The 27,972-nt window shown below is 37.7% G+C and overlaps 2 protein-coding genes and 1 pseudogene across 4 annotated transcripts; 1 reads left to right on the top strand and 2 right to left on the bottom strand.

Moving 5' to 3' along the window:
- On the top strand, window positions 57-7,926 carry LOC18791171 (LRR receptor-like serine/threonine-protein kinase ERECTA). The gene is made up of 3 exons (XM_020562227.1): window positions 57-276; window positions 5,474-6,058; window positions 6,093-7,926. Exons 1-3 carry the CDS (start codon window positions 66-68, stop codon window positions 7,910-7,912), a joined length of 2,616 nt encoding a protein of 871 aa, XP_020417816.1. The 5' UTR covers window positions 57-65; the 3' UTR covers window positions 7,913-7,926.
- Window positions 8,415-11,190, bottom strand: LOC18791060 (LRR receptor-like serine/threonine-protein kinase GSO1). 2 transcript variants are annotated; one of them, XM_020562222.1, is made up of 2 exons: window positions 9,753-11,190; window positions 8,415-9,314 (listed from the first exon to the last, which is right to left on the bottom strand). In XM_020562222.1, exons 1-2 carry the CDS (start codon window positions 11,155-11,157, stop codon window positions 8,437-8,439), a joined length of 2,283 nt encoding a protein of 760 aa, XP_020417811.1. In that variant the 5' UTR covers window positions 11,158-11,190; the 3' UTR covers window positions 8,415-8,436. The 2 variants fall into 2 exon arrangements, with proteins under 2 accessions (XP_020417811.1, XP_007226165.2); XM_007226103.2 differs by having other exon boundaries at window positions 8,415-11,190.
- LOC18792513 lies at window positions 19,356-22,735 on the bottom strand (annotated as a pseudogene). Its single transcript, XR_002270519.1, has 3 exons — window positions 22,035-22,735; window positions 21,550-21,814; window positions 19,356-20,896 (listed from the first exon to the last, which is right to left on the bottom strand). The product of XR_002270519.1 is annotated as an LRR receptor-like serine/threonine-protein kinase FLS2 (transcript).

Here is a 27,972-nt window from a genome sequence, read left to right as displayed (position 1 = left end):
AGTTTAGATGATTGTTTAGATGATCATTGCTCAAACACATCAAGTAGTTCATTCAATACAACCTTATGGATCGTCCCTTGAGAGTTGTTTTACTTCTCAGGTTTCTAAGCATTGCAACCATTCCGGTTATCTTAGCCAATGGAAATCTGGGTGTGCCTTATTGCAAAGAAATCGAGAGACGAGCCCTTTTGACGTTCAAGCAAGATCTTACTGATTCTTCAAATCAACTTATGTCCTGGGATGGTGAAGGAGACTGTTGCAATTGGGCTGGAGTTTGCTAAAATATGAAAACTATGAGAGAATATTTGTTTGTCGGAATTTTCTGTGTATTCTTCTCCTTGTAGGAGACCATATTTATAATACAACGAAACCTGAATGGGCAAGTAAATAATAAATTCCTAAATCTATTTACAGTAAGAAATGAGGAATTAAAGTAAATCAATTACAATTATAATAGGAATTCTTGGTGTGTAAGGAAAGTAAGTAATATCCACAAGTCACGCCAACACTCCCCCTCACGTTGGTGCATAGATGTTGCCAATGCCCAACTGATCCAATGAATTGTGAAATGCTTTACTGGAAATCGCATTTGTCAAAATATCCGCTAATTGATCCTCGGATTTCACAAAAGGAAACTGAAACACTTTAGCCTCAAGCTTCTGTTTGATGAAGTGTCGATCCACCTCAACATGTTTAGTACAATCATGCTGAACCAGATTCTGTGCAATAGCTATAGCAGCCTTGTTGTCACAAAAGAGATTCATTGTGGATGTAGGTTTATACCCAAGTTCAGTAAGCAACTTTCTTAACCAAAGAAGTTCACAAATCCCTTTAGTCATGCCTCTGAACTCGGCTTCTGCACTGGATAAAGCTACTACATTCTGTTTCTTGCTCCTCCATGTCACCAAATTACCTCCCACGATTGTGAAGTAACCCGATGTGGATTTTCTATCTATTATATTACCTGCCCAATCTGCATATGAATAACCATCAATATTTAGATGACCATGCTTTGAGAACATAAGTCCTTTTCTTGGTGCAGACTTCAAATATCTAAGTATCCGAAGAATTGCATTCATGTGGTCTTCACTTGGAGAGTGCATAAATTGACTGATAACGCTCACCACATAAGTAATGTATGGTCGAATATGTGACAAATAAATCAATCTTCCCACTAACCTTTGGTATCTTTATTTGTTAGTTGGAACTTGATCCGGATATTCTCCAAGATGATGATTTTGAACAATAGGAGTGTCCGCAGGTTTGCAATCTAGCATTCCTGTGTTTGTCAACAAGTCCAAGACATATATTCTTTGAGAGAGAAATATGCCTTGCTGCAATCGAGCCACTTCAATTCCCAAGAAATACTTGAGTCCACCTAGATCCTTCATCTCAAACTCCGTAGCCAAATAGTCTTGTAGCTGTGATATTTCCTGTTTATCATTCCCAGTAATAATCATATCACCAACATAGATTATTAATGTTGTTATATTCCCTTTCCTATGTTTCAAGAACAGAGTATGATTTGAGTTGCACTGTTTGAAACCATTGTTCTTCATTTTCACGGTGAACTGTCCAAACCATGCACGTGGTGACTGTTTCAATCCATACAATGCTTTTCGTAACCTGCAAACGGTTCCAGTCTGAGTAGTATTATATCCAGGAGGAATGTCTATGTACACCTCCTTCGTGAGTTCGCCATGTAGAAAAACATTCTTTACATCAAACTGATGTAGTGACCAATCCAAATTAGCTGTAAGGGACAATAAGACTCTGACGGTGTTTAACTTTGCAACTGGTGCAAAGGTTTCTTCATAGTCTATACCATAGGTCTGTGTGTACCCTTTTGCCACAAGTCTTGGCTTGTATCGCTAGTTAGATCCATCTGCATTGTGTTTTATAGTAAACACCCATCTACATCCGATAGTCTTTTTCCTTGTGGTATAGTCTCCAATGTCCAAATTTGATTTTCCTCAAGAGCTTTCATCTCCTCTTTTATAGCTTGGACCCACTTAGGATCTTTCAATGCTTTAGAGACCTTGGTTGGAATATGGATAGTAGACAACTGATGCGCAAAAGCCTTGAGTGATTCAGACAGCTTCTTAGTGGATACATGATTTGCAATTGGATATTTGGATGTCTTGCCAATATCAGGTGAATAACGGTTTGGTGGCTTCCCATGATTTTGTCTGAAAGGTAATTGATATCCAATAGTTTTATTCTTTAAATGCACAAGTCTAGTAGGAGTAGTTACCTCAAAGATATTCGCAGGAGATTGGTCTGTCGGTACTGTTGAGTGAGATGGGTGGTTTTCATCTTGTTGTTCTGAGCTGTCTGTAGGAGTATGACTCGAATAAAAAACAGCTTCGCAAGGGTTAGGCGATTGATCGTTGTTTGGCAGATAGCATTCGCACATGCCAGACTCGGGACAATCGATTGTTATTGTTTCTTGGTCGAGAGCAATCTTCGTGCATAGATGAATATCTTCTTTTCCAAGCTGCTCCAATTGAGCTCTTCACTCTGTATCTCCCCCTGAAGAGTAGAATTAGATGCTGGGTCATAGAAGAACATCTCTGATTCCAGAAAGGTGACATCCAAAGTGACATAGGTTTTCCGGGTAGGAAGGTGATAACATCGGTAGCCTTTCTGATGAGTGGCATAACCCAAAAAAACACAACGAAGCGCACATGGATCAAGTTTGCTTCATTGATTTTTGTGGAGATGAATGAAGGCCACACAACCAAAAATACGAGGGGTAAGCACCAAAACATAGGGCAGAGGCCCGTGTTGCGCGAGCACTTGTAATGGAATTTTGAAATTCAAGACCCCAGAAGGCATGCGGTTGATAAGGTGGACAACAGTGACGACAACATCATCCCAGTGACGACAGCATCATCCCAGTGATGACGAGGAACATGGCCACCAATGAGAAGAGCAAGGGCTGTTTCAAGGAGATGACGATTCTTCCGTTCGGCAACACGATTTTGTTGTGGTGTTTGGGGGCAAGTTGTCTCATGAATAATGTCATGTGTCTGGAAGTAAGTCTGAAAATCATGATTAACAAATTCTCCACCGTTGTCAGAGCAAAGAATTTGTATTTGAGTATTGAACTGTGTTTCCATCTGTTTGTGAAAGGATTGGAACATGAAAAACACTTCATTCTTATTTTTCATCAAATAAAGTCATGTCATCCGTGTACAATCATCGACGAATGTGACAAACCAACGAATACCGGAATGAGTAGAAATAGGTGAGGGTCCCCAAACATCAGAATTAATTAAAGCAAAAGGAATAGTACTTTTATTCATACTTAAAGGATAGGATGCTCTGTGACTCTTGGCTAAAATGCAAGTATCACATTTAAAATATGAGTCCTTAAATACAGAAAACAACTCGGGCAATAAAGTGTCTCATATAACCAAAAGATGGATACCCTAAACGTCGGTGCAAGAGCCAAATCTGTCCGTGCTTGTCATCAGATGGATGCTTCACACTGTTGGCACGTCCCATACTGAAGTCATCCACATAGTACAGCCCCTCTCTTTTAGTACCACGCCTAATGATCTCCTTGGTGAGAATATCCTGTAGTAAACAAAAATTGGGATAAATTAGTGTACAACAATTTAGTTGTTCAGTTGCTTGGCTCACAGACATTACTTTATTGGACAAAGATGGAACGAGTAGAGTATTAGAAAGGGACAGAGAAGGTGAAAGGGCGACAGTGCAGACCCCTGTCACAGGATAGGTAACTCCATTCGCATTGGCAATACTTATGCGGCGGGGAGTAGTGGTGTGCAAAAAATCATTCGGATCAAAGGTCATATGATTAGTAGCGCCAGAATCAATTATCCAACCAGTAATATCTCATAGATCAGAAGTATGAAATGCATAACCGCAGTTACTTGAGACATCCGGAAGCGCGAGACTATCAGTAGGGTCTACCTGGGGGAACAAGGCTAATTAGGGTTCGGTAGAGACAAGAGCAGCACAGCTGGAATTACCAGCAGTTTCTCTGAACTTGAGAGTGCGGAGGTCCTCCCACCAATCAGGATAATCATTCAGCTTAAAACAAGTGTCATGGGTATGTTTGGGGTTGCCACAGTGCGTGCAACCACTTCCATCAGTCGGAGCCATGGGACGGGAATGTGAGATGGTTTTAGGAGTTGGCGCACCAGCAATAGTAACATATGACTGGATCTGAAGGTGGGCTGCAGTAGAGGAATTATGGGGCTGTCCGGCACGAGTAGGGGGACCCTATCGAGGTGCACTCTTGGCCGCTAAGCCAACGCCAATGGGTGCAGATGAACCCATCATCACTGCTTGTCGAACATCTTCACGGCAAACATAGGCATAAGCTTGGTCCACAGTAGGGAATGGAGTCATGTGAAGAACATCACTTCGGGCCTTATCAAGACGATCATCAAGGCCATCCAAAAATATGTAAACTCGATCTTCCTGCAGAATATCATTATAGTGCTTGATATCACTTTCATACTCCATCATATTTGGACGACGAAAATCAATCTCTCTCCATAAGCTTTGGAGAGTATTGTAATAGGTTTCAATGGAGCCGCTAGCTTGTCGCATACGGGAGACTCGTCATTTCAGATCACAAACCTGAGAGGTGTCAGTGCCATCATAGTAAGTTGTGGCAATTGCATCCCACACTGCTTTTGCCGTTGGAAAAACGAATGAAATTGCCAATCAAGCTCTACTCCAGAGAATTGATGAGCCATCCCTTCACAATAGAGTTCTCAGTGCGCTAGAGAGGAAATGTTGGAGCGGTCGAAGGAGGTTGTGGAAGATCACCATTAATATATCTCAATTTGTCTTTGCCAGAGATATACAACTCGACAACTTGGGACCATAGGGCATAGTTGGTGCCATCCAACTTTATGCCAATATGTGCAATGGAAGCTTCATAGGTAATCGTCGTCGGAATCGTTGTCTGATTCGGGTTCAAGGTTGTCGTCTGATTTGAGTTCGGGGTCATCATCTGAGTCAAGGTCGGGGTCGTCTTGGTAGGATCCTGATTTAGGATCGAGTTTGAGGTCTGAGTCTGCATCTGCATTAGTTGAGCCACCTGGGCACTCAACTCGGCTATGGTTAGTTGAGAAGGAGAGGAGGAAGCAGTGGTGCTACTGCTATGAGGATTAGAAGAGTCATCCTCCCCCATGGTGGCAGCTAGGGTTTAGAAACTAGAGTCAGCAATCCCAAGATTGCTGCTCTGATACCATGCTAAAATACGAAAATTATGAGAGAATATTTGTTTGTGGGAATTTTCTGTGTATTCTTCTCCTTGTAGGAGGTCATATTTATAATACAACGAAACCTGAATGAGCAAGTAAATAATAAATTCCTAAATCTATTTACAGTAGGAAATAAGGAATTAAAGTAAATCAATTACAATTATAATAAGAATTCTTGATGTGTAAGGAAAGTAAGTCAATATCCACAAGTCACGCCAACAAAGTTGTCTACCATAACTTAACCAGTCATGTCCGCGAGCTCCGCCTTGGTAATTACTATTTGGCTGGTAAGCTAAATCCTTCTCTGCTCAATTTAAAGAATCTCCATTACTTGGACTTAAGCAACAATGATTTTGAAGGAAGACAGATTCCTAACTTCTTTGGTTCTCTTGCAAGTTTAAGACATCTTGACCTGTCACAAGCAGATTTTCAGGGAATAATTCCTCCTCAACTGGGGAACCTCTCTAATCTATGCTATCTCGATCTCCATGATAACTATTTTGAGGTGAAGAACCTTCAATGGATTTCTGATCTTTCTCTGTTGCAACACTTGGACATGAGTGGTATAAATCTAAGAGAAGCAGATGATTGGTTGCTAGGGACAAACATTCTCCCCTCTTTGCTAGAGTACTTACACATGTCCAATTGTGGACTTAATCAAATTCCAGTTGGTATTGCAAACATTACCACTCTTAAAGTTCTTAATCTCGAAGCTAATTCTCTCAGTTCTACCATACCTAAATGGTTGTACAGTTTTAGCCATCTTGTATGGCGAAATTTCAAGCTCGATTGGAAACTTGACAAACATTGTCAATCTTGACTTGTATGGTAATCAACTTGAAGGGCAAATCCCAAACTCATTGGGAAATCTTTGCAAGTTAACGGTTCTTGATCTATCAAGGAACCATGTCAGGGGAAGGGTATCGGAAATCCTTGAAAGTTTGTCCTGGTGTAATTCAAGTCAACTTGAGTCTTTGAGCTTATCCTCTAATAATCTTTCTGGTCACCTGACAGAGGAGCTAGGAAAGTTTAGAGCCTTAACCGTCCTTGATCTTTCCAGCAATTCAATATCAGGTCCCATTCCAATGTCCTTGGGGAATCTATCATTCTTAGAACAATTACGCATTCATAATAATTCATTCACGGGTGTTGTCTCTGAAGTTCATTTTGCCAATCTTACAAGATTGGTGCAACTTTATGCAAATAAGAATTCATTGACTCTGAAAGCCAGTCGAGATTGGCTTCCACCATTTCTACTTCAAATATTGTTCTTAGATTCTTGGGACCTGGGGCCAGAGCTACCTATGTGGCTTCAGAGACACACACAATTGCAATATCTAAGCATATCCGATACAAGAATTTCCGGTACCATCCCAACCAGGTTTTGGAACTTTTCTTCCCAATTAAGGTTTGTGGATCTCTCTCAGAATCAACTGTATGGGGAGGTTCCAAACATACTTGGTGCCCCTTTAGACGTCATTGACCTGAGTTCCAACAATTTCAGTGGTTCATTACCTCTTGTCTCCTCCACAGTTGATGTACTAGATCTTTCCAATTCATCATTTTCTGGATCTATCTTTCACTTCTTTTGTGATAGCATGGATAGACCAAAACAGCTTAGAATTCTCTATCTCGAGAACAACAATCTCGCTGGAGAAATTCCTGAGATTTTGATTGTCCTGAATTTAGATAACATTAGCTTTATTGGGAACATTCCAATCTCCATTGGACATTTGCTTTTCCTCCAATCACTGCACTTGCGCAATAATCACCTCTCTGGTGAAAATAAGTTCACTGGTAGCATACAGACATGGATAGGGGAAAGCAATTCAAATTTGATTATTCTCAGCCTTCGTTCAACTATGCTTCACGGCGACATTCCTCATGAACTCTGCAATCTTGTAAATCTCCAAATCTTGGACCTCGCACATAATAATCTCTCGGGAACGATCCCAAGATGTTTCAACAGTTTTAGCGCCATGGTCAGCTTGTCAAACTCAGGAGGTCCCATTTCATTCTTCAGTTATACGTATGGTTCCTCTGAGAAGTATATGGAGAATGCAATCTTGGTGACAAAAGGCAGAGAACTAAAATATGGCAAATTTCTTACTTTGGTGACTAGCTTGGACCTTTCAGACAACATGATATCTGGAGAGATCCCTCAAGAAGTGACCAGCCTCACCAGCTTGCTATTTTTGAATTTATCAAGAAATCATTTGACTGGAAAAATACCTTCTAAGATTGGTGATATGGGATCGTTAGAATCTCTTGATCTTTCCATGAACCATCTTTCTGGTGAAATTCCTCCAAGCATGTCGACTTTGACATTTCTGGCTGACCTGAACTTGTCTTACAACAATTTGACTGGACAGATTCCGAAAAGCACACAGATTCAGGGATTTGATCAGTCCAGGTTTATCGGTAACAAACTTTGTGGACTTCCACTCAATGAGAGCTGCAAGGCAAATTGGGTAATACCACCAGTAGCTGTTAAGAAACACAGAGGAAGCCATTTAGTTGAAGACGGTTGGTTCTATCTGAGTTTGGGACTAGGATTTATGTTCGGCTTCTGGAGTGTTCTTGGTTCGTTGCTGCTAAACTTTCCATGGAGCTTTGCCTTTTCACAGTTGCTGAACAGCATTGTCCAAAGACTTAATGGTTAGTTGCAGATGGAGGTAGTTTGGTTCTGTTTTCCTGGCTACATGCGTATGGAGAATAATGTTTGAAAGCTTTCGTCAAATTATTTCATCGTTTGCGGTGTGTTTGTTCCTTTTTTTTTTCTGTTTTTTTTTTGTTGTTGTTGGGTAAATGTTGTTTTGTTTTACAAATAAGAAAAGGTTATGCATCATATAACGCTAAATTGTACCAATGGTCCTTAAACTATATTCTGACGTCATTGATTGGGATTATTTATCCCTCTGCATTCTTTTGTCTTTCATCCCATTCAAACTCAGTAGACTCGTATTTCTGAAGCATCACTCTTTTGTGTGGAAGAAACCTCGGCAGTACAAGGGATAATTTTATTGATTAACAACTGAAAAAAGAAGGGGGGAATGACTTAAAGCTTGACCCCGATTACAAGCATCGATATCCAAGAAAAGTACATCCTGTCTAAAGCATCTCTTAAAATTTTGGAAACGATAACATCTAAAAGAACCAACCAAGGTTAATCTACCTGCAGAAATAGTTAAAAATATTCAACAATTACCCCATAAAGCTTCTTTACAATGCTATTTTGGAACCGAGAAAAGACAATGCTCCATGGCAAGTTCAACAACAACGAGCCAAGAACACTCCAAAAACCGAACAGAAATCCTAGTCCCAAGCTCAGATAGAACCAGCCGTCTTCAAGCAAATCACTTCCTCCATGTTTCTGATCTGCTACTGATGGTACTGTCCCGTTGGTATTACTGCAGTTCACTTCAAGTGGAGGGCCACAAAGTTTATTACCAATAAAACTGGATTGATCCAAACTCTGAAGTTGAGTGCTTTTCGGAATCTCGCCTGTCAAATTATTGTAGGACAAGTTCAAGGCACTGAGAAATGTCAAACTTGACATACTTGGAGCAATTTGACCACAAAGTTGATTCATGGACAAATCAAGAGATTCTAACCGTCTCATATCACCAATCTTGGGAGGGATTCTTCCACTCAAAAGATTGTAAGACAAATTCACCGACTGCAAGTAGATGAGGCTGGTAAGTTCTTCAGGGATTTCTCCAGAGATAATGTTGTCTGAAAGGTCCAAACTAATTACCAAGCTAAGAAGAATGTTCCCATATTTCACTACTCTGCCTTTTGTCACCACGTTTGCATTCTCTCTTTGGCCCACACCATAAATTACAGGATCAAAGCCTAAACGGGTATCATCTGGGGTGGTCATTGCTGTAAAATTGTACAAACACCTTGGCATTCTTCCTGAGAGATTGTTATGTGCGAGGTCCAATATTTGGAGATATGTGAGATTGCAAAGTTTGTACGGAATGTGGCCATGAAACTGATTTGAACGAAGGCTAAGAACCGCCAAATTTGAAAGGCTTGTTCCAATCCACATTGGTATCTTTCCTAGAAATTTATTGTAACTAAGGTCAAGAATAGTCAATTCTGTACATTTCTTTAGATATGGAGGCAACTCCCCATGCAAGTGATTATTGCGCAAGTGCAAGTATTCGAGGAAGATTAAGTAGCCCAAAGACCTTGGAATATTCCCAATTAAATTGTTGCTCTCTAAATTTAAATGTACCAAGTTTTTCCAGTTTCTGAAACAGTCAGGAATTTTTCCAGATAGAAGATTGTTGCCCAGATGAAGAGCAAAAAGTGCCTTTGGTTCACTATTATTATTACAGAAGAAGTGAAAGAGCGTTCCAGAAAACGATGAGTTGGAAAGATCTAGTGTATCTACTGTTGATGAAACAAGAGGTAATGAACCATAAAATTTATTTTCAGAGAGATCAATATACGTTAATTGGGAAGAAAAGTTCCAAAACCAAGTCATAATGGTACCTGAAATTCTTGTGTTGGACATGCTAAGAAGCTGCAACTGCGTTTGACTCTGAAGCCACATGGGCAATTCCGATGGCTCCAGATGCCAAGAATTTAAAACCAAAATTTTAAGTTGAAATGGAGGAAGCCAGTGTGGAGTAGTTTCAAGAGTCAATGAGTTTCCACTTGCTTCAAATCGCACCAATTTTGTAAGATTAGTGAAATGTAGTTGAGAGACAACACCTGTAAAATTATTATCATCAATTGTCACAACTTCTAGGCATGACAGATTGCCAAAGGACGGTGGAAGGGGACCTGATATTGAGTTATTAGCAAGATCAAGGAGGCGCAACTTTTCAAAATGATCAAGCTTATCTGTTAAATGGCCAGAAAGATTGTTCCATGATAGACTCAATGACTCTATTTGAACTGAACTACACCTAGAAAAACGTTCAAAAATTTCTGACACGCTTCCGTTGAGATTGTTCTCCGACATATCAAGAGTAGTCAACTTACAAAGATTTCCCAAAGAGTTTGGGATATTCCCTGCAACTTGATTAAAAGATAAGTCAAGATTGACAATGGATGTGAGGTTTCCAAGGGAAGACGAGATCTCACCATGAAAAGAATTGTAGGAAAGACTTAGGGACTGGAGATGGCTAAGCCTGTACAACCATTTAGGTATAGTAGAACTGATAGAGTTGTACCCGAGATTAAGGAATTTAAGATTAGTCATGTTGGCAATACCACCAGGTATGTGATAAAGTCCACAAAAAGACATATCCAAGTTCTCTACCAAAGACGGGAGTGTGTTTGTCACCCGCAACCAATCAGATGCTTTGCTAAGATTTGCACCACTCATGTCCAAGTGTTGCAATTGAGAGAGACCAGAAATCCATTGAAGGCTCTCAACCTCCAAAAGGGAGTAAATCTCCGAATATGGGGGATTGCCCAGATCAAGAACCTGTAGACTCGTTAGATTTCCCAATTGATGAGGAATTAATCCGACGAACCACGAGTGTGAGAGGTTAAGATATCTTAAACTTTTGAGAGAACCTAAGAAGCTAGGAATCTGCATTCCTTGAAAATCATTGTTGCTTAGATCCAAGTAGGTAAGATGCTTTAAATTGAGTAGAGATTGATTTATCTTACCACTTAACATGTCCACATGTCCGGCAAGGTGTAGCTCGCGGACATGAACTGTTAAATTGTCGCAGACAACTCCCGTCCAATTACAACAGTCTCCTTTGCCAACCCAAGATGAAAGCCGATTTGAAGGATCTTCAAGATCGTGCTTGAACATCAAAAGTGCTTGTCTCTCATTTTGTTTGCAAGGCGCACTCAGGTTTGCATTGCATAATAATAAGCAAATGGTAAATAAGGTTGCAATGCTTAGAAACCTGACAACAGTGCTACCCATATTCATGAGCTAAATTATATCAAATACTTACTCTGTGAGCAGTAATGAGTCATCTACAGTGCTATTTGTACATCTTTGGGGGAGAGGACGTCTCCAAACGGGTTCTTCTCCTCTCACATAGAATATAATATCATTTACTTAACCCCTACATAATTTATCATTGAAGTCCTCTTTTCTCACGAGCTTGGCATGTTTTCAATGAAAAATAATTTTGATTGGTTGATAAACTTCAGATTTTCTTCATTTTGTCGTTGTTGGCCAATCAATGGCCTAATTGTAGAGCTGGTATCAAAGATGTTGAAGAATACACTGAGTCCCACATCGGAATACTTAATAAAATAGAAAGTCTTATATAATAAATGATTCAACTTTTAATAACATCGAAGCCTATTATATAAAACCTCTCACATATTAAATATGTAGTTAAATTAAAGACAATATCAATATTACTAATAGTGAACTAAGGATCTGCCCTTTGAAATCTTAGCATCGCATATGAGGTATCAAAGCATCCCCTATTTTTTATTTATAACCCCACAATAATAGTCAAAGTCGTTATTGGCGGTGGTGACTCGACCTCTTTTCTGTGTTATTGCCTGGAGCTTTGATGGGATGTTGCTTGGAAGCTCCAAGCTCGTTTAACAAAGTAAGCACCTCCTCAAGAGATTAAAAAATGAAAACTGACAAAACGAAAAGGGTGGTCAGCGTTGCCTTTTTCTTCCCGCAATTAATTCATTAATGGTCCATCATCCCCCAATAAGTGTTGATTAGGCGCATTGTCAAGATCGTTTACTTTGAGTTGACTGACTTAAATAAGACGTCAATAAGTCACCACATTCTTGTGGCCGTCTGTTGAGTCCTCCGTGCCTTCTTCATTCTTAGAGCATTTCCAGCAGGGCTGGAAACACTCGGGCTGGGGGGGGTTTGGGCAAAAAATCGATTTCAGCAGCAAAAGTCCAGCCCGGGCGAGCGTGGGCCCCAGCAAAACGGGCAGGCCCGAAGGCGAAATCGGCCCGAAGTCGCGCCCGAAGTCCAGGACAAAATAGCTGACGCCAACATGGCATCAGCCCTGAAATTTCGAATTTTTTTTTACCGTTGGCGCGTGCATTGCACGCGCCAACGTTAAAAAAAATTTCACATCAGCGCTACAGTGCCGCCAACGGCTCTTTGACACGTGGCGGCCTCTGGTCGCTCCGATTGGAATTTTTTCTTCAATCCAACGGCAGCCAATTTTTCTGCCAAAAAAAATTGAAAAAAAATCGAATTTTTTTTAAAAAAATACACAAAAATTACAGAATTTTTTGTGTATAAATACCAACCAATACTCTTCACTTTTAACACCAAATCCTCATATATTTTCTTCTCCTTCTACTATTGTTAACTTTCTCCTCAAAATTTATTCACTTTCTATTCAATATTTTTTCACTTTCAAGTTGTAATTTTTTTCTAGCATATTATGGGTTCTTCTAATGAAAATGGAGGGGCATGGAGCATGATGGAAGATGTTAGCTTGTGTGAGGCTTGGGTCCAAATTAGTCATTGTCCAGTAACGGGCAATGAGATTAAATTTTCTCATATGTGGAAAAAAAATTCATCAAGCATTTTGTGAAAGGGCAATTGGTTCTACACGTACGGAAATGGCATTATCCTGTAGGTGGAAAGTTCTTAATAAAGAGTTGGGGAAATGGAGAAATGCTTTAGCAAAAGCAATTGACAACCAACGAAGCGGAGAAAATCTTAGCAATGAGGTAAATTATTTGTCATTTTTCTTCTATTAATTTCTATGTCATATTAATTTTTATTTAAATGTTTCTTGCAATTTATATATTTTGTTAATATGTCTCTATTTTTTTTAATACATGTTGCATTTTTTTATTAATTCTTTAATTTCCATTAGTTTTTTTTTTTACATGTTGCATTGCCAATATTTTAAAAATTCTCTTGCATTTCCATTTCATTTTTTTTTATAGATTATACAAGCACAAATGTGGTTTGGTGCTACTGGCCAAGGGAAAAAAAGTTTCATCCATACCCATTGTTGGGAGGTGGTGAAGACTTGTAAGAGATTCCAAATTATTCCAACCGGTCCGACGGTAGTCTTGAACGAGACTCCACTTCGTGAGACTCCGGCATCGGATTCACCTATGGATTCCCCGATGAATCTAGACTCACCAATTGAAAATGAGCCAAGGCCTATTGGGAGGAAGGCGGCGAAGGCGAAGAGAGGGAGTAATTCTAGCAAGAATGCATCTCAATTTTTGGAGGAACTTTCAAAGCCCCAAGCCATGAGAATTGAAATGGACTTGAAACAACAAGAGCATGATATGGCTATTCAAGTAGAATATGCAAAAGAAAGGGAGTATGTGCGCAAAGAAAGGGAGTATGTACGCGAACAAAACATTGAAAAAAAAGATCGGGAAACCATGACCATGGATACAAGCCATATGTCCCCTGAAACAAAACAATATTGGAAGCTAGAACGAAGGGATATTATGAGACGAAGACTTTTTCGTGACGATGGACCTAGCAACACGGATTGGTTAAATGATGGAAACCATTAAACTAGTTTGTTTGCCTTTCATGTCTTAGTTTACTTGGCTTTGATTTCATTGTATTTTTTGTTTTCTTTAATTCATGTACCTTTGATTTCATTGTATTTTTTGTTTTCTTTAATTCATGTACCTTTCATTTCATTGTATTTTTTGTTTTGTTTAATTCATGTATTTTATTTTATTATTAGTTGTATTGCTTTTCTTTTAGTCAATAAAGAAAATATTCAACAAAAATCCTTTTTATTCAAAACATTCCATACATAAAAAGCAAACCACAACCAAAGCATAAAAAATAAACAACCCACAACCAAAGCATAAAACATAAACAACCCACAACCAAAGCATAAAAAATAAACAACCCACAACCAAAGCATAAAACATAAACATAATAAAATAAAAACAACTTCTTCACTTCACTTTATTCACCTTCATTTCCTTCATTGCCTTTCACCGCCCATAAATGCTCCATCAAGTCAACTTGACGGTGTTCATGAATATACGACGATTGCATCTCCGTGTAGCGATCAATCATACGAGGCATGAAACTACCGTCTCTAACCAACGGTTCATGCTGCACTGCTGCTCCATTTGGCCCCACTGGTTTTTCATAAATTCGTGTTAGGGCCGTGTCCATGGGATTTGGTTCATACATGCCATCAGCATCGTAATCATATTCATCTTCCACAATCATGTTATGGAGGATGATACAAGTCATCATTATACTCCTAAGCACCTCCTCGTCAAATAGACGTGCCGCGCCCCTGATAATAGCCCACCGAGCTTGAAGGATACCAAAGCACCTCTCAACATCTTTTCTGTACCCCTCTTGATAGCAAGCAAAAAATTTTTCCTTATGGGATCGGGGATGTGGAATTGTTTTCACAAATGTTGTCCACCTCGGGTATATGCCATCAGCTAGATAATACCCGGTCTGGTAGATGGTATTATTAATTTCATATGTGATATTTGGGGCTTCACCTCTCAAAACATCATTGAACACCGGGGATTGACCTAGGACATTCAAATCGTTTTGAGATCCGGCAACTCCGAAGAAGGCGTGCCAAACCCATGTATCAAAACCAGCAACTGCTTCCAGGATGATACTTTTCTGCCCTTTTCTATTTCCGTAGTCCCCTTGCCAAGCAGTTGGACAATTTTTCCACTGCCAGTGCATGCAGTCAATACTACCAATCATGCCAGGGAATCCTCGAGACTCAGCTTTTTGGAGAAGCCTTTGCAGGTCCCTGGGCGTAGGTTTGCGGAGGTAGTCTCTGGTGTACAGAGTTTCCACTGCATCACAAAATCGCACCAAGCTCTCCAAAATAGTGGACTTCCCCATCCGAGCAATCTCATCCACCTGATCAGCAGATGACCCATACGCCAACATTCGTATCACAGCTGTGAATTTCTGCTCTGGAAGAAGTCCCAAATTTCCAGCACAATTTCTCTTTTGAACAAAATATTCATCATAATTGTAAATATCATGCATGATTTTATTGAACAAATGGGGTTGCATTCTATATCTCCCTCGAAAATGAACATCAGAGTACAGAGATTGTGGGATAAAATAATCTTCCATAAGATTCTTACCCCGGGAATGTCTATGTCTGTCCACATTTAGGCGACGGCCTTCTCGTGAACCACGGCGAGCCTGCTTTTCTTCCTCCAGCAAAGCAACTGCTATGCCAAGTTGCTCATCTAGTTCTCTCTGCGCCCTTTTGCTTGCAGCTCGTCTACGCATTCTTTCTCTAGTTTCTCGCTCTTGCCTCTCCAAAACCTCTTCCATGTCTGCCATTGAGAATGGAGAATGAAATCTAAAATTTGAGAAATGGAAATGTAGAGAAGAACTGGTGTGGGAGGTATGAGCTGAACCTCTGATTTTATAGAAAAATGTACACAGATAGATATGACACGCGGCGCAATCTTAGAGGGTGAAAATCTTATCTGAAATTTGAAATTCAAATGAAATTTCAAATTTCAAATTTATCTGAAATTTGAATTCCGAAATGTATCTGAAATTTGACATTTTGAATTTATCTGAAATTTGAATTTTGAAATGTATCTGAAATTTGAAATTTATCTGAAATTTATCTGAAATTTGAAACCGAAAATCTTATCCGATATGAATAGTATTGACACGTAGGAACCCAAAAATCTTATCCGAAAATATTATCCAAATTAATTGTTTAAGTAAACAAAATTGTGAAAAAAAACAAAAAAATGAATAGTAATTGCCATGGCAAGCCCCAACTGCTGGAAACACATTTTACTGGAGGGGGCTAGGGCAGGCACTATTCACGTGAATAGTGCCTGCCCTAGGGCTAATCTTGCCATGGCAAGAGTCAACTGGTGGAAGTGCTCTTAGATGAGGAGGCCCAAAAATTAAATCTTTTTCACTTTTATTATCCCCCACCACTTCTCAAACCATTTAGAAGTGTGGGAGGTGCAATTTGGAGTGCTAATATAACATCATCCAGCCTAGAGTTTTTATATTTTTTATATATAGATTTTTTGTTTCCAATCACAAATATAACTGGAGGAAAAGATTTTTTGCTCAACCCTTGGAAATAATTTTATTGGTGGGTAAATTCTACATTTTTTTTCTTCTTCTTTAGAAGTAACCTTTTTCTTGCACTTTTGCCGAGATGAATAAATTATACTGAACATATTTATTCATTGTAGGCAGATGCGAATCCATTAAGGCGCAAACTGTCCCTTTACTCAACTAGTGTACAGATTACCTTATTTCTATTTTCAACATTTAAGTAAATGTCTTTGTCCTTTTACTTTAATTTATTTTTATATTACTCCATTTACTTAAGTTTACAATGTAAATAAGGAAGTACCCCCCATTTGGATTTAAATAAAAATACTAGAAAATCAAATTCCTACCAAATCAAAATATGAAAAATCGGTTTTAGTGTAAAATACGATTTAGGCTAAAAATGATGGCTCATTAAGTCAATATATACTTCATACTAAAATCCCATAAAATCAAGTTTTCTTATTTGATGTGTAAGGAATAAAAGCCGCCAAAAATTATCTTGAGAAAATGAGTATTCCGAAAAATCATTTTTCATACTTAATCAATTTTGCACCACCGCTAAAAAATTTCTAGTCCGTCACTGATTGTAGGCCAGCCAAGCACTCGCAGTCACGAGCTTTTATTATTATAGTAAATTTTGCTTTTACTTTTAAATTTTTTTTTTTTTACGTGCAGTCCATTATTATTTTTTTAAAAAAATTTAATTTAAGTTTTATAAGTAAAATTCGATAATTAGGATCCAATTAAACAAGTCACCTAATTAGGCTTAATATCTCAAACTTAATATATTTCGCATCCAAAAATACCCCTACTTAATGTGTTGTTTTATAGCTTTAGAGTGCTGCTATTTCTACTCCCTGTCTTATTTTCCCATCTGCCTTATTTTCAAAATTTTAAAAACAAATTTACTCTTTCATAAAATGACTTCTAAGAACTAAGAGAAAAATATTAAAATTTCTTCCATGTTTAATTCTGAACCGCCGAATAATGAGCTCACTAACGGTGGAGGTGGAGGAGGAAGAGGGATGGTGGAAGAGCAAGCGTCGATGAGTCCGTCGAGTAACGGCGTCTTAGGAGTAAAGAAGTCGCCGTCAAAGGACTCGATCTCACAGAACGGAGAAAATGCCCTCTCATGCGCATCAATTTAAGTGTGGACTAGTGACTGGGCTCTCCCTCAATTCCCATCTCTGTAACTCCAGCTCATCCCATGAATTAATCAATTCCAATGATTTGTACCAAAAGAAAATTATAAGAATGGATTTTTAATCGAGAAATTTGGAACTTTGGGTTGAAATTGATTGAGTTGGAGGGTGGATTGTTGTTGGGTTCGGTGTGGTGGGGTGGTGGGGGAGGGGTGGTTTGGGGTGGCTCTAGGTGGGGACGAGAGGATCCATAGCTGGTGATCGATGGGCTGGAAGGAGAGAAGGATTGAAAATTTATTTATTTATATTTTTATTTGATATTTTTCAATTGAATTTAAATATTTTATTGATATGCCAACTTTTCAGCCATTGGATTAAATTTAAATGACGTTATTAGCTAATGAATTTCTTAACATGAAAGAGAGTTTGCTTGAATTACTAATTAAAGGTGCTTGAATTAATAATTAAAGGGCATTTTAGGAATAATGGTGGGTGGAAAGATAGGATTGTGTTTTTTTAAATTTACATAGTGGGTGGGAAAATAAGGTGGGTGAGAAAATAGAACAAGGGGGTGGAAATAGCAGCACTCTAGCTTTATTGTCTCTATTTTTTGTGCTGATTTTAATGTTTCGATTTTTGTTTCCACTATTTTGTGATATTCCATGAAATTTGTATGTAATTGAATAGGGTGTAATTTAGTGACTTTTTGTAATTGTAAACCTGGATGGATCAATATTAAAATGCAATATGCAGGATTGATATGTGATTCAATCCTTGTACTACACAGCAAAAATAAAAAACACAACAAACTGAGAAAATAAATGAAGACAACGTATTTGTACGAAATCTCGCACGAGGAAAAAACCCTCCACACAGGAGAGAAAAACCTCTTTAACTCTTTTACCTAATAAACAAAAAGATTGGCCTTATTTAAACTTCTTCCTTATTTAAGACTCTATGCAGATTTGTATAGACTTTACACCAACTCAATCTTTAATTGGGAAACCAAATCCAATATGAATGCAAATTATTCTTACCATAAAAGAGCTTTGCCGTGTAACACTAGTCAATCATGCCCCTCGTTTACTGCAAGCTCCAACTGTCACAAGCTACAATTAATTCTAAGATTAGGAATAACCAACTTACCGACTCTTTACATTTGCCAGGAAATAGCCAACTAAAAATACACTTTCACTTTTTTATACTTATAAAAAGACATCAAAAGGAATAAAAGTACAAAGAACACATACTGTAAAGGGAATCATCCAAATAACAATGTGGCGTACATGGATAAATATATATTTTTTTTTGATACCTTGTGACAAAGGCCTACTGTTAATACATATAAATGTGTAATTAACATTTATATAATAAAAAACTGTAGTTTTGGAATTGTCATTTGTAATAAACGAGTGCACAATGATTTCTGGTAGTCTTTAAGACTAGGAGCGCATATATAATCAGTGTATGTAATTGTTTTTATGTGTGAGGAGGCATTCGCGAACTCAATAAACCAACCCTTTGAAACACATGCAGTGATTTGGCTGTGTTCATCTAATGTCCTCCTCCTCCTGGATTTTGATTTTTACTAATTCAAGATATATAATATTCTCATCTGTCATGAGTTGTTATCTTTTTTCCTAAGAAAAACATATAGACAAGCATCTGATCTGATCGTATTGATTGGGATTATTTATCCCTCTGCATTCTTTTGTCTTTCATCCCATTCAAACTCAGTAGACTCGTATTTCTGAAGCATCTTTTTTTTGTGTGGAAGAAACCTCGACGGTATAAGGGTAACTTTATTGATTAACAACTGAAAAAAGAAGGGGGGACTTAAAGCCTGACCCCAATTACAAGCATCGATATCCAAGAAAAGTACATCCTGTTTAAAGCATCTCTTAAAATTTTGGAAACGATAACATCTAAAAGAACAAACCAAGGTCAATCTACCTGCAGAAATAGTTAAAAATGTTCAACAATTACCCCATAAAGCTTCTTCACAATGCTATTTAGGAACCGAGAAAAGACAATGCTCCATGGAAAGTTCAACAACAACGAGACAAGAACACTCCAAAAACCGAACAGAAATCCTAGTCCCAAGCTCAGATAGAACCAACCGTCTTCAAACAAATCACTTCCTCCGTTTCTGATCTGCTACCGGTGGCACTGTCCCGTTGGTATTACTGCAGTTCACTTCAAGTGGAGGGCCACAAAGTTTATTACCAATAAAACTGGTTTGATCCAAACTCCGAAGTTGAGTGCTTTTCGGAATCTCGCCTGTCAAATTATTGTAGGACAAGTTCAAGGCACTGAGAAATGTCAAACTTGACATACTTGGAGCAATTTGACCACAAAGTTGATTCATGGACAAATCAAGAGATTCTAACCGTCTCATATCACCAATCTTGGGAGGGATTCTTCCACTCAAAAGATTGTAAGACAAATTCACCGACTGCAAGTAGATGAGGCTGGTAAGTTCTTCAGGGATTTCTCCAGAGATAATGTTGTCTGAAAGGTCCAAACTAATTGCCAAGCTAAGAAGAATGCTTCCATATTTCACTTCTCTACCTTCCGACACCAATATTGCAGTCTCTATATTGTTAGCTTCAAATGAATTATCATAATAATAATTATTTCCATAATAAAAGGAATAATGAGAGATTTCAGAGTTTGAAGCCATCGCCTTAAATTTGTACAAACACCTTGGCATTCTTCCTGAGATATTGTTATGTGCAGGGTCCAATATACGGAGATATGTGAGATCGCAAAGTTTGTACGGACTGTGGCCATGAAACTGATTTGAACGAAGGCTAAGAACCGCCAAAATTGAAAGGCTTGTTCCAATCCACATTGGTATCTTTCCTAGAAACTTATTGTAACTAAGGTCAAGAATAGTCAATTCTGTACATTTCTTTAGATATGGAGGCAACTCCCCGTGCAAGTGATTATTGCGCAAGTGCAAGTATTTGAGGCTCCAGTGCAAGTAGCCCAAAGACCTTAGAATATTCCCAATTAAATTGTTGCTTTCTAAATTTACAACTACCAAGTTTTTCCAGTTTCTGAAACAGTCAGGAATTTTTCCAGATAGACGATGGTTGTCCAGATGAAGAATTGAAAGTGCCTTCGGTTCACTATTATTATTACAGAAGAAGCGAAAGAGCGTTCCAGAAAACGATGAGTTGGAAAAGATCTAGTATCTCTACTGTTGATGAAACAAGAGGTGATGAACCATTGAACTGGTTAGAATCTAGGAAAATATCCTGATACTGCGAACTGGGAAATATATGTGGAACCTCACCAAACAATTTATTTTCAGAGAGATCAATAAACCTTAATTGGGAAGAAAAGTTCCAAAACCAAGTCATAATGGTACCTGAAATTCTTGTGTTGGACATGCTAAGAAACTGCAACTGCGTTTGACTCTGAAGCCACATGGGCAATTCCGATGGCTCCAGATGCCAAGAATTTAAAAGCAAAATAGAAAGTTGGAATGGAGGAAGCCACTAGTAGTTTATGTTGGAATTTTAAAAGGTTGTAAAAATTTAACCGTTTTATTTATTTAATTATTTTAGTTATTTTATTTTATTTATTGTGGGGTTATAAATATTTAATATTTAGGTTTTATTTTTAGTTGGTGAATGCCTTAATTTTTTGGTTGGTGAAGGTTACATGTTTTTGGATGCCTATAAAAGGTCACTCTTCATTCATATTTGAAACACACACAATACACTATCAGAATATCACATACACATTCTAATTCTCTCTTTTTCTACTTTTACATATATTCTCTACTTATTATTATTATTATTATTATTTTGGGCAATGGTTATGTGACTTGGATACCTATATCTGTCTATGAACGTGCTCATAGCGGATCCTGAGTCTATGTACAAGGGGTCATATCTTGGAGTCTTGTAGACCGTCAGTACCTGCACGTAGGGAGGCTACAAAGGCTTTAGGACATCGTCTTTGACGTGCTTCACCGTACCAAACTCACCTTCTTACTTATTATTTATTTTCTTTTACTTACCTATTATTTTGTTTTCTTCAATTTCATTATACCTTCAAAGCTTTCCAATCTGTTTATATGTTATTTATAATATAAATGTTTTGTATTTGGCTTTACGGAAAAATGAAAACTATTATTTTTTATAACAGTTTCAAGAGTCAATGAGTTTCCACTTGCTTGAAATTCCACCAATCTTGTAAGATTAGTGAAATGTAGTTGAGAGACAACATTTGTTAAATTATTAACACCAATTCTCAAAACTTCTAGGCATGACAGATTGCCAAAGGACAGTGGAAGGGAACCTGATTTTGAGTTATGAGAAAGATCAAGGGCGCGCAACTTTTCAAAATGATCAAGCTTATCTGTTAAATGGCCAGAAAGATTGTTCCCTGACAGACTCAATGAGATTGTTCTCCGACATATCAAGAGTAGTCAACTTACAAAGATTTCCCAAAGAGTTCGGGATATTCCCTGCAACTTGATTAGAATTTAAGTCAAGATTGACAATGGATGTGAGGTTTCCAAGGGAAGACGAGATCTCACCATGAAAAGAATTGCCGGAAAGAATAAGGGACTGAAGGTGGCTAAGCCTGTACAACCATTTAGGTATAGTATAACTGATAGAGTTGTACTGGAGATGAAGGAATTTAAGATTAGTCATGTTGGCAATACCACCAGGTATGTGATAAAGTCCACAAAAAGACATATCCAAGTTCTCCACCAAAGACGGGAGTGTGTTTGTCACCCGCAACCAATCAGATGCTTTGCTAAGATTTGCACCACTCATGTCCAAGTGTTGCAATTGAGAAAGACCAGAAATCCATTGAAGGCTCTCAACCTCCAGTTCCAAATAGGAATCGTGCAGATCAAGAACCTGTAGACTTTTTAGATTTCCCAATTGATGAGGAATTAATCCAGTGAACAACGACTCTGAGAGGTTAAGATATCTTAAACTTTTGAGAGAACCTAAGAAGCTAGGAATCTGCATTCTTCGAAAATCATTGTTGCTTAGATCCAAGTAGGTAAGATGCTTTAAATTGGGTAGAGATGGATTTATCTTACCACTTAACATGTCCACATGTCCGACAAGGTGGAGCTCGCAGACATGACCTGTTAAATTGTCACAGACAACTGCCGTCCAATTGCCACAATCTCCTTCACCAGCCCAAGATGAAAGCTGATTGCTGTAAGGATCTTCAAGATCGTGCGTAAAATTCAAAAGTGCTTGTCTCTCATTTTGTTTGCAAGGCGCACTCAGATTTGCATTGCATAATAATAAGCAAATGGTAAATAAGGTTGCAGTGCTTAGAAACCTGACAACAGTGCTACCCATATTCATGAGCTAAATACTTACTCTGTGAGCAATAATGAGTCATCTAGAGTGCTATTTATACATCTTTTGCGGAGAGGACGTGTCCAAACGGGATCTTCTCTTCTCACATACTTGCACTTAAACAAAACGTGAATAAGGAGTTCAGTGGAGCAAATGACTAAGATTTAAAAAAGCTGTATATTAGTCTTTCATAACGTGTAGGACATATTTTGGCAGAATGTCATTTATTTTTGGGTTATTTATGTACATGCCCCATGTGCTTTCAAACTTGTCTCAGATTACCATTTGTGTTTGAAAACGTCTCAAAGTACCCTCTAACATTTTAAAAACCGTCTCACGTTACTCCTTCCGTCAGTTTTTTTGACGTTCCGTTACGAACGTTGGGCCCCACTTCCTTTTTTTTCCTTTTTCCCCCCCCCCCCCCCCCCCCCCACCCCCAAAACCAAATTCTAGAACAACTTTGTTACTGTTCATCCAACTAGTTTTTGGGCTGCCATCTCCTCCTCTGGCCACCCCAAGCGACGACATGGGTATCAAAAGAACCAGCACGTTGTCCTCTACTAGCCTCACATCTCAACCGCTGACAACCGCCGGAAAAAGCAAGAAATTGGCCTGTTTTTACCCAAAATCTCCATCGCTCGTTCGGGCGATTCCGAGCACCATTTGCTTCGATCCAGGTATGATTTTTCAACCTCTCGAGCTGTTCTTGCTGCTAGTTGTGTTGGTTAGGATAAATTTGAGTTTTGGAGGGTAAATAAGCTATGAACAGTAATAAAGGGGAGGGGCTGCTGTTTTGGAATGGGGGGAGGGGGAAGGAGGAGAAAAAAAGAAGTGGGGCCCAACATTCGTAACGGAACGTCAAAAATACTGACGGAATGGGTAACGTGAGACGGTTTTTACAAGGTTAGACGGTACTTTGAGACGTTTTCAAACACATGTGGTAATCTGAGACAAGTTTGAAAGCACAGGGGGTATGTACATAAATAAGCCTTTATTTTTCATTAGATTTTCTTTTGGCAAAAGGCACACTATTATCCTCTATTGGGTTTCTGAGAAAAAGGCACACTATTATCCTCCATTTAGATGAAGAAATTGAAAATTACATAGAATTCTAAAATGACGGAATTTAGATTTCCATCATTTCAATTTCTGGCAATTGAAGATTTCAGTGTTTGAATTTTATGTATGTCGAATTTTGTAAATGGAACTATGAAAATTGTGAAATGATGCTTATTTTGGTGGAAATTAAACTCGAGAATTTGATGTCCTAATTTCCATGATTTTTTCCACACATCAGTTAATAAATTCTGCGTTTAAGTTGTCAAACAAGGAAATTGTCAATTTCTTAATTCTCTTAAATTCTCGACTTTTAACTAAATTTCGAGTTATTTTACCTCATCCAAACTAAATTCTGAGTTAGTTTTAGTGTATGTAATTGTTTTTATGTGTGAGGAGGCGTTCTTGAACTCAATAAACCAACCCTTTGATACACATGCAGTGATTTGGCTATGTTCATCTACTGTATTCCTCCTCCTGGATTTTGATTCTTACTATATGTTTTTTGTTTGTCCTTTTTCTTACTAATTCAAGATATATAATATTCTCATCCGTCATGAGTTGTTATCTTCTTTCCTAAGAAAAACATATAAACAAGCATCTGATTGTATTGATTGGGATTATTTATCTCTCTGCATTCTTTTGTCTTTCATCCCATTCTAACTCAGTAGACTCGTATTTTCGAAGCGTTTCTTTTTTGTGTGGAAGAAACCTCCGCGGTACAAGGGATAACTTTATTGATTAACAACTAAAAAAAGAAGGGGGGACTTAAAGCCTGACCTCAATTACAAGCATTGATATCCAAGAAAAGTACATCCTGTCTAATGCATCTCTTAAAATTTTTAGTAAATTGAGTTTAGACTCATAAAATTCATTTTGAATCACCTACAACCCTTCTCTTTATTGAATTAAGGTCCGCCAAGTGGAAAAAAGACTGGAAATGAAAGAAAGTGTGGGGTGATGCCTATGCTTGCCACTAATTAGAAAACACACTCGTGGTCCATCCTTGTAAAAAAATCGTGTGGGTTTTTATCAAGCAGATCCCAAAATCTTTTTTTTTTTTTGGTGGACTACACTAATCAAAAGAAAGTTAATGATTTTTTGGCTTAAATGTTAAAATGGTCCCTGTGTTTTATCTCATAGGCCAATTTAGTCCCCGTGTTATCAATTTGGCCAATTTGGTCCTTGTGTTTGTATATGTTAGTCAATGTGGTCCATTCCTTTAAAAATATAAAATTAATTTTTTTAAAAATGTAATTGATGATAAAAATTTTAATTCAAACTGAAAATGAAATATATTTCTTTTAAATTTCACCTTCCCCAATTCGCGCACACACCTCAACCACCTCCCAAACCCAACCACCATCACCACCACCACTCCAACCCCAAAACCATAGCCACCCTCACCACCATTCCAACCCCACATAAACTACAACAACTCTCTCTCTCTCTCTCTCTCTCTCTCTCTCTCTCTGACAAATCATGAAGATCATCATAGCCAGTCACCGTAAGCTTGACGGCTCTACCGCCAATTGATCATCCTGGCTGTAGCAAAAGTCGATGACATCCAGACCCATGGATCGGAGAGGAGAGAGAGATGAAGGGTAGAGTATGAGAAAATCTTAAATAGAAGATAGAAGAAAATTTGCAGCAAGAAAAGAGTAAGCATCAATTCTACTAAGAACCCTTTTTTTTTTTCCTACGAGAATCGAGACCATTGGAGGTTGAGGTTGTGTGAGTTTTAATCATTTTAGCATTATTATTATTTGAGTTTAAATCTTTACAATTAATTACAAAATTTTAAATTAATTTTAAATGTTCTTTTTTAAGGTTTTAACATAATTTTGACTAAAAGGATCAAATTTGTTAACAGATACAAACACAGGTACTAAATTGGCCAAATTAATAACACAAGGACTAAATTGGCCGATAAGATAAAACACAGGGACCATTTCAACATTTAAGCCATGATTTTTTATACCTATAAATAATCAATGAAGAAGTAAATTATGATAGGAAATACAATTATTAACAAACTATTTCTATTTGTTTGGTAAACTTGGGAGGTCAAAGCACTTGGCAAGTCATGAGAGTTTATTAGACAAGGTCGTTAGTGACTAATTTATAGGTCAGTCAAAAGAAAAAAGACATAAGGAAAATCAAGTGCAGGATGCCTTTTTTTTCTCATCACAACTAATTCAAAGCACTGACAATCCACTTACGATCATGCCTTGATATAGCACAATAAGTTGGAGAAATGAAAATTAACAAAGACAACTAGACTAGGAAGTTGTTGATTTTACTTTCATAATTTACCACAATTATAAAAATAAAAAAAATAAAAAAAACAGTTTGATAAAACTAATTTAGTTATCTTTGCATTCTAATTCCTTTACTATACAAAGGTTAAACCTATGCCACCTAACCAACACTAAATTACCTTAGATCAGGCAAATCACAGTCGAAGATCAGCTAAGAAGTACCCAAAAAATACCACAATTTCAATTCAAACAAGGACATATGTGAGAGATTAATTTGGGCTGGATTGATTTAAGTAAGGAAATTTAAACTTAGAAGAGCTTCATATTAACTGATGTTGGCTTTATAAGCAAGTTTGAGTTGAACTTTGTCCCATATTGGAAATTTATTTCGACCTCTTTACAAGACTCTGGGTCAATAAATCATTAAATATATATAGGGTTTTTGATCGAAACTTTTCATGGACTAAATTTTTGGTCACCCCCAATTATTGCTCGAGTTTTATTTTGGTCTACTGACTAAATTTTTCGGTCCGACCGTCAAAGTCTGTCAATTATTTCGTGAAATTGAGAAGCAAAACCGTCAAAGTCAGTCCATCCCCGCAACCCACTGATAACTGTTCACCTAATTCCTCTCTCTGTCAATTGTTCTGTTAAACACGATTACTTGTCTGCCATATAAGTTGGTCATGTGTGCGTTTTGAGCCTCTCCTAGGGAAGATTTCTTCACACTGAGCCATGATGAACAAGCCACTATTTTCCAGCATTTGACAAAGTATTAGCTGAGGGAACCCAACAATGACTTTAAATTTATAGAAATTATATCTAGCATACCTAGAATCAGCCATCTTGGGAACCTCTTCTTTGGGAACAGAGGAGCCAAAGTCAGCTTGTTGAGTTAACAAATCCATGGATTTTAATTCTCTAGGGGCTTGTTTGGTACACAGGACTGTCTTGACATGGACTATATTTAGGGACTGGTTTGGCTTGGCTTGGCTTGATCTTATATATATATTATATATGTATATATGTATTTATATATATACATGTATATGTGTATATACATGTATATGTGTATATACATGTATATATGTACATTATAGTATATGTGTATGTAATAATAATAATAATAATAATAATAATAATAATAATAATAATAATATATGTTATTAGTATTACAATATAATATATGCATCTTATATATTGGTGAACATAGGACTAGCTAATCCTCCCTTTCTACATGGGTTTAGTAGTCCCCTCCTAGTGAGGTATTTTTGGTGGGCCCGGTATTAGCAATCTCATCTAAGACTAGAATTAAATAAAACAAACATGGTACTAAATTTAGTCCAATCCAGTCCAAGCCAAGTCTGTGTACCAAACGACCCCTAGGAGTTGTTGGCACATTCCTTGAGTTTTCCATAAATGGAAAAAAAAAATTACGAACATCTCTTCAATTTTTCAGATTTTTATAATTATTTTGTTTAATTTTAATTACTGTATTAATACTTTAATTCATATGAATAATTTTGGGGGAGATATTTCTCCGGCATCACTCTCTCCTCCAGATCTAAGTTGCACGGGAAAAGAGGGAGAGATGAGAGAGATAATAGGGGAAGTGATGGAGAGATGGAGAGATGAGAGGGGGAATTGGTGGGAAGAGAGAGAAGATGAGGGGTTTGACAAGATCGTCTAGCTCAGGAGTTGGGATGCTGAGTATTGTTAAAAATTTATTCCTAATTTATTTTTATTTTATATATTTTTAAACATGGTAAACATTTCAAGAATTTTTTATATTTAATTTGAATTTTTAGTAGTTACATTTACTAAAATACTCATATTATGTCAGCTGATTTAACGATTTTCATATGAAAACTAATAGAATATGGCAACCTTGATCACATTGTGGAAGTTCAGGGAGGAGAT

Source organism: Prunus persica, chromosome G1 (assembly GCF_000346465.2).
Source record: "Prunus persica cultivar Lovell chromosome G1, Prunus_persica_NCBIv2, whole genome shotgun sequence".
NCBI lineage: Eukaryota > Viridiplantae > Streptophyta > Magnoliopsida > Rosales > Rosaceae > Prunus > Prunus persica.
Note: the sequence above shows the minus strand (reverse complement) of the source record. Positions and strands in the feature narration are given on the sequence as shown.

Bases quoted from the DNA above. Each gene is read 5' to 3' on its own strand.
- LOC18791171 (XM_020562227.1), top strand. From the start codon at position 66: ATGGATCGTCCCTTGAGAGTTGTTTTACTTCTCAGGTTTCTAAGCATT. The intron at 277-5,473 runs GCTAAAATATGA...ACGCCAACAAAG, and splicing joins TTGCAATTGGGCTGGAGTTT to TTGTCTACCATAACTTAACC. The intron at 6,059-6,092 runs GTCAATCTTGAC...ATCAACTTGAAG, and splicing joins TTGGAAACTTGACAAACATT to GGCAAATCCCAAACTCATTG.
- LOC18791060 (XM_007226103.2), bottom strand. From the start codon at position 11,157: ATGAATATGGGTAGCACTGTTGTCAGGTTTCTAAGCATTGCAACCTTA.